The sequence below is a fragment of the Citrus clementina genome, unplaced genomic scaffold, assembly GCF_000493195.1.
Source record: "Citrus clementina cultivar Clemenules unplaced genomic scaffold, Citrus_clementina_v1.0 scaffold_6, whole genome shotgun sequence".
NCBI lineage: Eukaryota > Viridiplantae > Streptophyta > Magnoliopsida > Sapindales > Rutaceae > Citrus > Citrus x clementina.
In genome coordinates, this window is record NW_006262139.1 from 12,859,091 (window position 1) to 12,870,364 (window position 11,274).

The window sequence follows — 11,274 nt, forward strand, 5'->3', positions numbered from 1 at the left end:
AATTCTATTTATATTTATCTTTAAATGTAATTGTAATATAACAGGGGTTTTATGAGATTAATGAAGGGGTGCCAATAGTTCAACTCTTAATAATAAAATCTTATAATAATAATAAATTTAAATAATACTAATTTAATTGTAATATTAATATAAAATCATACTATTTTCTATAATACAGTCCATATTACACTAAACATAGTATTGTATTACAACTTAATGCAATGCATCTCAATGCAATATATTATAATGCAATATGATTAATGCAATACAATGTGTTAGGTTCTTCATGTATCCGTGTGTAACCACTGGCCCAATGGTGGTGCACCGAAGACGATCATAAAATTTAATACTTCTAACCTCATAATATTAGAGTCATAAACTTTATATAAAATTATCTACCATTACTGTAATGATTAGATAAAGTACCCCATAATTCATATGATTTATCTTAACCAATGCAATTATGTCATTCATTTGAAATAAATAAATTTACATAAAATTGTGATCCATCATTCCTCTTTCTAACTACCCCATGTGCCTGACTACCTTCCGACCCCTTTGACCCAAACCACAAAATTTAAGTAATCATAAACAAAGTCGGTAATCGGTATTCAACATTTTATCAATTTCATTTTAAGATTTTTGCAGATTTTATATGATCTCAATCTTCACAGAACACAATGATATTGATTCCAACTAATTATGCTCGTACGAAATTTTGATTTTTCACAAATTTAGCTGCAATATTTCGAAACGAAGTTTGATTATTTCCTTAATTAATTACAATGAATAGCGAAAATTCTATATTAAGCACCAAAATTCAAGTTTTAAAATATGAACAGTATCGGGAGAGGCTTAACTATATGATTATAAATCTTCGAACTTTCCCTCCCCATCGATTACTTGTATTAATTTCTTTTGAAAAATAAAATAAAAATTATAGCAGACAATAAATCCTAAAAGATAAGTAGAGATGGCCAACAAGCTGGGCAACATGAGGCATGGTATAGAAACGGCACGTGACTTTAGAGTCTGGCATGATTTGAGAAGAGTCAAGGTACGACTTAGGGGCTGTTTTTTTTCTCTTTTTTTTTTTTACTTAATGATTTAATTGACTAAATTTTAATAAGTTATGTCATTATGTCCATTTATTTTTTTAACTTAATTAAATTTTCAGTAATCAAATCATTAAGTTATAAGCCCTTTTTTTAACTTTTTCCTTAATATAAAAATTTTGAATGATCTCATTAAAAGATATTCTCCAAAAAATCCTTATGCAATTAATTAATTTTCATCTTTTCCTAAATAAATTTTAATAATTAGCATTATTTCTCATCTTTATAACTTGTGATGATATAGTGGTAGACTATTATTATTATCTTTTTATTTTCTTTAAATTAGCATTATTTGTCTTCATAATTTTTATGAATTTTTTCATATAAAACATCATAAACTACAATAAAATTGATTAATATATACCAATTTAGAATATTAAAGGATTGTATTCAATTGAATATAATTTATGTTATGATCATATATTATTTTATTGATATTCTTTGAGATATTTATTATTTGTTTAATATTTATAATTTGCAAGGCACAAATGTAGAAATACAAGTTTTCAAATTTTTTAAGTTAAAAAAATTTAATATTTATTTTAACTTTTCAGATGAAAAAAAAAAAACATATCATCTAGATTCAGACATTCAACTCTATTAAAAATTTAAACTAATTCAAGTTTATCCAAATTTTAGACCAAAAAAACCACCTTAATTTTAATTGAATTACACTAATATATTCTTTAAATAAATGCGATTGAATTGAAAAACATTAAATCTAATTATATTATATTCCATTCCAATTGAGTCGAGTTTGTATTATTCATTAACTTTATGCTATTTTAAATTACAAATTAATTAGTTATTAACTACATTTGAATTGAATTTTTTTTTATAAGAAAGTGTAATGTTGCTTGTTAAGTTTTCGTACTATTATTGTAGTTATGTTATGCAAATGTGAAAATTTATCTTTAATATACTTGAATTTAATGAATTAATCCCCTTCTAATAAAAGTTAATGGAAAATATATTAATTTGACTCATTTTTAATTTCTGTACTCTATTTAAATATTTGCTTAAATTACAAAATCATTAATTGGCTTTGGCTTAGTGATTAAAGTATTAAAGTGTTAAAGAACTTGGGTTCAATACCCAGGTTGTGAAATTTGTAATGTTTTTTATATAATAAAAGTAGAAACCAACTCAATTTTGGAAAAATAAGAAAACAAAATGGGCTCTTTCTACGCACAAGTGGATCGGTCTCCTAAAAACTTAGGCATGTTACTGCCCAACAACTCAGCAAGTTGTTCCTAACGCCTTACATCCCCTTATGGTCGATCGTGTCGGCCTAGCACATTGGCCATCTCTAAAGATAATGTATGCTACTATGAAAATTGATTTATTACTCTAAATTTGTTTATATATATATAATAAAAGTAGCAACCCTACTCAATTTGGAAAAGCAAAATAAAAAGAAATGGGCCTCTTGCTAGACACAAGTGGGCTAACCTATCAACTCAGTAGGCTGTATCTATGGGCCTGCTGATGGGCTGTGTTAGGCCGGCACATTAGCCATCTCTAAAGATAAATATGCTATTATGAAAATTGATTTGTTACTCATCTAGCTTAATATTTTTTACAAAAAAATATAACTATTTTCCTCTATATAATGAATTGTTGGAAAGTTGTGATTAGTAGTTATTAGATAAAAATATATAAGTAATCAAATCTTAATCGTAGTTTAGTATTAAGGTAAGTGCTTGATCATGCAATTTCATTGAGGACATAACTAAGAAAGAAAAAAAATGGAATGCTTGCTATTTCAGTATTTCTAGGTTCAAAGAATATGGATCAAATTCTTCACCGAGTAAATGACATTGATTCAGAATATATAATTAAGTATTGCTAGAATGTAATTCGATTTTGTTACTCATTTTGCAATAATTTAGTCAATTGTCAGATTACTTACCTATTCCGAGTGTCCAAATTGTACTATAAAAAAAGGGTATCGCCAAGGCTACAAAAGATATATATAACAAAATCTCATAAAGAAGAAGAGGATGGAGATAACGGGAAAGAAGCTTGTGTTTATTGGTTTTATGATGGCATTAGCTTTTGGCTTTACCTTCTCCCGAGCTGATGCCAGAGTGCTGCTGCTACCTAAGGGTGCAACTATTCCTCGTTTGCCTTCCAGCTATTACTCGTTTTCTAGAGATCTGAATTTCGGGAAACTGCCGAAGGGCGTGCCGGTTCCTCCGTCGGGACCATCTACCCGTTGGCCACCGGAAGGTCCGATACTACCGAATAATTAAGTTTTTAACTGGTGATAAATGCCTCCCGTTTGTCATATTTATAGTCTCCGGTTGTCAATATGCAGCAGCACGTACAAATAAATTGTAATGATTTAGTATGGAATAATGAAACATGTTTGGGCTATCGAGGGTTTGATAAGGCATAGTTTTAATAGGTCTATTTTATTTGTCACTGCAGACAAATTACTTGAAAAACAATGCATACACCAACATAGAACACGACACAGACGTAAATTAACATCTTTAAGCTGATTTGAACTGACTAGCTCAAATCTGTGTCTCTTTTACTAATCATTTCAAAGATGAATTTCAAGATCCCAATTTTACAACGCTGTTAAAAATTTCAAAATGATAAAAGAGTACATTTACAACATTGTATTGTTAAAAATCTTCCCGTATTTTATAAAAAGTACAGGATTTTTCTTAGCAGAAAATATATTCAAAAAAAAAAAAAAATCATCGCCGGATTAGTGTTTGTAATTCGATTAAAAAAATTACTCGGATCTTCGACTCCTTGGTGACCAGAATTTGACAGCTAGAGACAGAATTATTAACATAATTGAAACTGATTCCTAAATAATATTTGGAAGTTGGTTTCTAATTTCATTTTTCCAAAACTATAAAAAAAAAATGACAGCTGCATTATAAATTAATCAAACAAGAATAAAAAATTTAAATGCTGGTTCAGTAAAATAGATTTTCATTTACAGAATTAGAAGCATCGTAATCGTCATCTGTCTCTTCGTAGGATGGCTTTGTGATTTTTCATTTTAATGCAAATATATTGACTCATTTTATTTACCTCCAAACGAAATGATCATTCCATCACTTCATTTGTGTATATATATGTAACTAAGCTTCCTACAACAAAAACAACTTTTATGTTTACGTTGCCACTACATCTGCTACTAGCTCATCTATCAGTAGTATTTCGATTTCCTTACCTATTACATCAATGTCGTCTGCTGTATCCAGCCACTGCAACTCTCTTGCCAGCACGTTCTCGCCTGCATCTTTGTCGACTTTCTTATGTTTGCTGATCAGAAATGTGCGCAGGTTGTCTAGGAGCCCATTCTCGTTCCATTTAGGCTTCACCCTAATCGTAGTCCTCACCCACGGGAGTGGATCTATAAATCGCTGGTGAATTTCCAGGAGCTGAGCATTTATACAATCAAACAGTAGTTTCCTTTCTGATCTTGGCAAAGAATTCAGATTAGAATACTTCTTTTCAAGTTCTTCAAACACCGAGGGGCTCACAGGGCATTCTGGAGAATAGCATGTCGTCACAAACATCTCCGGGTTAACATCTTTGATACCAGAGTGGATTAAGATATCAGCTACATAAGAATGTTCCCAGTTCTCTTCAGCTTTTAATATGCTCTTCTCATCTGTAACTCCAACAGATCTTTCCTCTTCATCTTCATCGCTTGAAATATGCATAGTTCCCTCTGTAAATGCCTCCGACTCCAATTTGTCCAACTTCAGTAGTTGAAGTTGCATTCGAAGACCTGGGACCACAAAATGGAAAAAGAAAAATTAAGAGCAAGGAAACAGGGCCACCAAAAAACTACATGCATTCCCTCATAATTTATTCAAATATCATCCAAAAAGTAATTAAACCCAATCCAAAACTGCAGCATTACAACGGCAGCAGTACACCATACATACATGTTCAAGTAAGAAACAACATGACTATAGGATTTGATAAATCTTTACTAAACATTAAACCTATGCTTTCTCTAGCTAGCAGTTTCTTTAACAAAGCCTGATTGAATATCAACGGGAAGAGGTTTTGGACATGAGAAACCAATCCTGCCATTTTAATAAATCTCATATCTTTTTATTTTCTTGTATGGTCATTGGTTATAATTATTACTTGATCCATAATGGCAACAAAAAAGGGTAGAGAATTGTAAAAATGCTCTAGATACTTTGAATAACGCTGATTCGAAATGGATAATATAGATGTAGTTTACTGTGATTTTACTTTGACATGCTTCTTGTAATTCCAATTGTTACTTCTCTAAAAAAAGGAAATAAGTATGGATTCTAAGCTGCCCTCAGGAGATCAGACCACAGCCCATGGTTTTCCTTTTCTCAGGAATTTTAAAGGTACTTGGGAAATTGCTGTAATCAGCTACCATAGGTAAATTAACAAGGAAAAAAAATATATAAAAAGAAAAAGCTATTGGTTCTGTCAGCATTTTTATGTATTTTGCGGATGTCTTAAGACCCTTAATAGTCATTACTTTTGTCATTTCTTCCATGTGTCTTGATTTGAAGTTTTTATTAGTCATAAGTCATTGCCTATGATATTAATATTTAATCTGTTTATTCTGTATGATATTTCAAGAAAAGCTTTGTACCCAATGCATCATCTGATCCTAACTATCTAAAATAACTCAAAAATGAAAAAGAAGCAAGATTCCAAATAATGGAAAAGGAGAAATAGAAGTGGTGTTAAATTGTCAGATCAGAAGGTCTAATAGTTAGCAGCTTCATAATCATTTTAGAAAAAGGAGAACCTAAATGAAAGTTTATATCTATTAAGCCTATGGAAATTGAAATGTAATCATTGCAATGTCGAGATGGGTGTAGACACTACTTCGGATAAATAAGTGAAGTAACAGATTTTTTAAGCTTACCATGGAGATCAGCACTGACGCTCTCAAAGTATTCAGAACCACATGACAAATCGTCTACAAAAGGAGCTTCTAATATTGAAACTGGACTTGGCTGATCGGCTTCCTTAGATCTTGCTGGAGATTCTATTTCAGATATGGTTTGATGCAAAGGCACTTCCTTTGATGATCCAGCTGATGGTTCCTGGAATATTGAGAAAGACTTAAATTATGAGAAATTCATTCAACAAAGATTTAAATAGTTTAACTAATAAAATATTTCAACTTCCATCATTGAAGAAATGAAATAGATAATTATGTAAAGTCTGAAGGATGTATCTTAAAAGTATCTAAACAAATATGCTAAGTGTTTATGATCTGCGAGGGAGAGAAAGAGGATAATTTCTTAATATTATTGGCATCAGAAATCTGAAAGCAAAGGAAAGAAATCTGTGGTAATCATTATTCTATGAATCCAGATTTCTAAAATCTAATATTAATGCTTATGCATAGTCCAGGAGCAGACAAAAGCAAGCACACAGCTAATGGTCTGTCCATGATTGCTGATGAAGGACCGAAATGTAGTTAACCGTTACCATTTTAATGCACGAATAGAAAAGATGACATTCAAGGTTGTCATTAGTTTATCACAATTCATGGGATTTGAAAGGAATAAACTACCAAAACTTTATTGCTGCAATAATTATTTACTTGAAATATTAAAATCATTCGGAAGTTTTCAAATCCCCACCTTTGAACTTGAAATATCCAAGTCACCAGTTGACGAATCAGCATTTAGCAACAAAGGAGAAGAGAATTCTGGATTTGGCAATCGAGAAGATATGATTGTATTGTCATGTTCCACATGCAAAACATTCTCGAGAACTGAATTTGTTTCCATAACTATACTCGGGGAGGACTCCAAAACCATAAAACTTTCTTCAGATGGGTCATACTCTTTAATGTTGCTCTCAACTTGATTAAGGGTGAAATGAGTATCTGGTGATGTGATATTACTCTCTCTACTTGTACACTGGGAAGACAGATATTTCCTACGACTGGCTTTTGAGCTTCTACTAGACGAACCCTCTCTCTGGTTGAAATTTCCCTTCACTGCCTTGCCTCTTTCACGCTTTATGGTTTCCTTTGGTATTATGTAGCGGTCATCACGAAGAGATTCATAGCGCATGCTTGTTTTAGGACTTGCAAGGGTAGAAGAAGTAGGAAGAGATCTTGATCTTGTTAGAGTACTAATACGACCATCCTTCCAGCCATCCCTACTGCTAATACCCAAAGGTTCAACCCACCTGGTCGGTCCATTATTGCCATCACGTCTGTCACAGAATCCTTCCTGACCAATCAGAGTATCCACATTTGCAGGCCTCACTTCCCTGTCAGACATGGCAAGCATTTCACCCAAGGTGTTACCCCTATTAATCACACCCAGTTCCTGCGACTTATGAGACATTTTCCACCTCTCCGATAGTCTCTTCTTGGCCTCTCTACTCACAGATGATTCTGAAGAATGGGATGAAGAAGATCTGGATCTGCGGTGCCTGATAAAGCCATCTTTGGAAGTCATTGTTTTAATTTCCAATTCATTTGCAGACTCATTCCCAGAAAAATTACTTGAACTCTCATCCCCTGCATATCCTTTAAATCCAGTACTTGAAAACTTCATGGAAACACTGCTTAAATTATCTCTCATCTGCCTAGTGATTTCCTTGGCTAGTTCTCTTGATTCTCTGGACTTATGTCTCGAAAAACCTACATCATCAGGAAACTTCTTCTTCTCCCACGTTTCTGGCTCTCTATTTTCCATGCCTGGACCTGGAAGTTCTGTGTGCTTCCTAGAATCCGATGGATAACCATGAGAAGAACGTGGTGATGAAACAGTTCTAGCAGCAGCCTGCACCCTTCCAACGTTTGGTTTCAAAACAACAATTCTTGTAGGGAGAACAGAATGGTCTTCTTTCCCTTCTAATTGAACTATTGCTGGTTTATTCAAACTCTGAGCAGCATGTCCACTTGAAGAGTGCCTGGAAAGACCATCAGGATGTTCCTGAGAAGATTTGCGTTGATTCTTACATTGAGTTCCTCTCTCTGCTTTCCAACCCACATCACTGCTCTCGCACTGTCGAGCAAGTGATGGCGTCATTGCTGATATATGACCACAATGGGACTGGGAAGAGGCACCTAGATCATGCAGATGCTTTGTGAACAATGAATCCGGTTGTTGAAGAAATTTCAACAGAAGATCCTTATTGGAGTCTAGCACCTCAAGTGCATCTTGGAATTCCTTTGAATCCTGAAACCTTTCGTCAGTCGAAAGACGCTTTGCCTCCATGAATTTCTGCCTAATAAAAACCATCTCAGCCTCAGAAAGCTTTGAGTTTGTGCTCTCCTGTTTGCTACAAGTCTCCATCTTTGATGCATCTAAAACTTCAAACACATCTTTAAATTCTTGCTCCTCCTTTGAGCTTTTCCTGAAAGATCGGCGGCCAGAAGATGTGGTACTCCTTTGAGCTTTCTCTGCCGAAGCTGTCCAAGGTTGATTATTCTCCGCAGATCTTTTATGTTGTTTATGAGCAGCTTGTGTAGCTGGAAGTCCATCGAAACCCATCAATCGCGCAATAACGCTAGGTGATCTTCTCTTGGATTCAGTTTCCCTTGACATCTCTTTGGCCAACAACTTCTTCATTGGTGTTCTCACTGCTTGTTTCGAAGATCTCCTCCCGAAATCAAACATCAACTACAAGGATCAAATACATACGTTTACAGTTGTCCGTCTATTACTTAAAACAATATGACAGGTTCTTATATAATAGAGGCTGAAGAAGTGACAAAACAGGATTGTGTATCACTTGATTTTTGAAAAGGAACATAGGAGTAAATCAGAAGCAAATGATTAATGAACAGAAAACAGGAACATCAGCGCACCGAATCGTCATCTGTAGTATCACTACTGCAGGAACTAGAATCAGAGGCCAATTTCGGAAAATTTCTCTTGTTTAGTACCTGCCTGTTTCCTGGAGACGAACCCCTATCACAACATTAGGATTGCTATCCCAGAACTAAATAAATGGAAAGGCGTGAATTATATATAGTAAAATTTAATACTAACCTTGAATGAAAAAATTGTCCATTAACAATATATATATATAAGCAAATGAAACAATAATTCGGAGAGAAGTAATTGCATAAATGAAAGAGAAACACTTTTAAGAGAAAACAGTGGGCAAATGATTGCAATTATATCACATCATAACCATAGAATTTATTAAAGAAACAAACCAAATCATGCCGATGCCACTACACGAAAGTCAAGAAGCAGTAAAAAAAAAAAAAAAAACATTACTTTATCAAAAGTAGAAGCAAAGCCAAAATTTAAACTTAAGCTGTCAACCTCTACGTTGCACACAACTGCAAGATGATAAAGCCAGAAAAGGAGGAAGGGAAAAGTCTGGTTGCCAAGAAAATTCAAAAAGAAATATTACTAGATAAATAATTTGAAATATTAATTTGTAAACTTTGATATCTTAAACCAAATTTCACAAAATCTTCCACCGAATTCAGCTCAATAATTGAAAAGAGGGACTTGCTATGTTTTGCTGAAAGCAAATGCAATTTAAAAATATATATATTAAACAAATAATAAAAAGGACAAGACATTTTGCAAATGTTTAACTTTTTTTTTTACTCGATTTTCTCGGGTACCAAACAAGATAACTTGAAACAAGAGAGAAAAAGCACTGACCTTCTTGGAATGCAGGTTGAAGCAAATCACCAGTGAGGCTCGTAATCTTTGACCTCCGTCGCTGAAACGTCTCCATTTGCACTCATTAAAGAACTAATAATAATATCTAGAAATATAATATTTTTGATTTTTTTTCAGAAAACGAACACGTAATGCGGAAGAAATCTAGATCGAAAGTCTCGGAACAAAAGGAAGGATCCGAGAAGATCATGCATTGTAAGTATTACTTTTCAGCTAATTTTCCAAAAATATTTAAAATCTTCGTTGCCAGATCTTGAACAAAAGAAAAGAAAGAGATTACACGGAGCTAGTGCGTGAGTGTTGTAGCTAAGCTCTAAACGGGACGCCGTAATGTAAAGAGAGAAAGAGAGAGAGCTCCGTTAGAACAGTGAGGATATGAAAAATGGAAAATGAAAAATGTGTTTGGTGTGAGAGAAAGTGAGGGAGAAAGAGAGAGAAAATATTTTCGAGTGTGTGTGTGTGTGTGTAAATTGTGTGGGGCTTGACTTGACGGCTTGTTGTTTTTGAACGTTCAAATACCTATAGCATCTGACACAGGACCAAGGCGCTGCGCGGGCAAGTGGTGTGTTTGAGTCAATTTCCATGCGGCCGTGCCGTATACTACACGTGTCGCTTTCTTAGTCATGTCACGTCAACTCCGCTTCCGGCTTGTGGTCGAATCCAAGTTTTAAATTTTCACGCTCCACCACCTCCGGTAAGAATTAAGAAACGGGAAAAATAAAAATTAGTTTATAGCATTTAGATCCCTACACTTTATTGTTTCTCATGCAACGACATTGTTTGTCCATAAGTTTTAAACAGGTCCATAGCTTCTTTTTTTCTACATACAGAATTAGAAAGCCAATTTTGTCGAAACAATGGCAATAAGATTTTAAGTTCGTACAATGTGTCGAATAATAATAAAATATGCCGAACAACAACTTTTCACTAATCTATGAATCGAAGAATATTTTCTTTTTATTACGTTACTTTTCGTTAATGCCTGTAAGAAAGTCATTTTAAATTCTAATGGAGATAAGTCAAATCACAAATTTCTAAGAAATCAAAACATAGTATTTTTTTCTTAGCTTGAATAACATCACCAGAATGAAAATTAAGTCATCCACAACAATTAACATTACCATATCATAATAAGGAATTCATATATTCTTAACCCTGCTTAAAATTTGACTTGGGAAATCCATTATATTTGTGAACAAAAAATTATTCCCATAACACTTCAAACGGCCTACTATCGCCAATACAAAAAGCTCAATTTCATCTATTCTAAGAATCACTTTAAACATTTTCATAAAACCCCACAAATCAACCTCGGAATTGTGTAGTAGATTAACAAAAGTAGTACATTGCCATACTTGTTGTGCAGAAGCACAACTCACTAGTGCATTCTTAGCTTATAACATATCACGCGTAATGGCTACATATATTTTGATGCAATTAACCATGGATATATTTGAAAAATTATGAAAATTTAGAGACTGGAATATAATTTCTCATAAAATAAT

At 33.4% G+C, this 11,274-nt stretch overlaps 1 protein-coding gene across 2 annotated transcripts; it reads right to left on the bottom strand.

Annotated features, from left to right (window-relative positions):
• Window positions 1-4,053: 4,053 nt before the first annotated feature.
• On the bottom strand, window positions 4,054-10,213 carry LOC18038633. Of its 2 annotated transcripts, XM_024182159.1 has the most exons (5): window positions 9,749-10,213; window positions 8,932-9,020; window positions 6,743-8,743; window positions 6,016-6,196; window positions 4,054-4,878 (listed from the first exon to the last, which is right to left on the bottom strand). In XM_024182159.1, exons 1-5 carry the CDS (start codon window positions 9,822-9,824, stop codon window positions 4,256-4,258), a joined length of 2,970 nt encoding a protein of 989 aa, XP_024037927.1. In that variant the 5' UTR covers window positions 9,825-10,213; the 3' UTR covers window positions 4,054-4,255. The 2 variants fall into 2 exon arrangements, with proteins under 2 accessions (XP_024037927.1, XP_006429000.2); XM_006428937.2 differs by lacking the exon at window positions 8,932-9,020 and having other exon boundaries at window positions 9,749-9,815.
• Between the last annotated feature and the right edge of the window lie 1,061 nt (window positions 10,214-11,274).

Excerpts from the sequence above, each read along its gene's own strand:
- LOC18038633 (XM_024182159.1), bottom strand. The coding sequence starts at position 9,824 with ATGGAGACGTTTCAGCGACGGAGGTCAAAGATTACGAGCCTCACTGGT. Across the intron at positions 9,021-9,748 it reads TCAACCTGCATTCCAAGAAG|GAAACAGGCAGGTACTAAAC; the intron begins GTCAGTGCTTTT and ends GTTCGTCTCCAG. Across the intron at positions 4,879-6,015 it reads CGTCAGTGCTGATCTCCATG|GTCTTCGAATGCAACTTCAA; the intron begins GTAAGCTTAAAA and ends TTGTGGTCCCAG.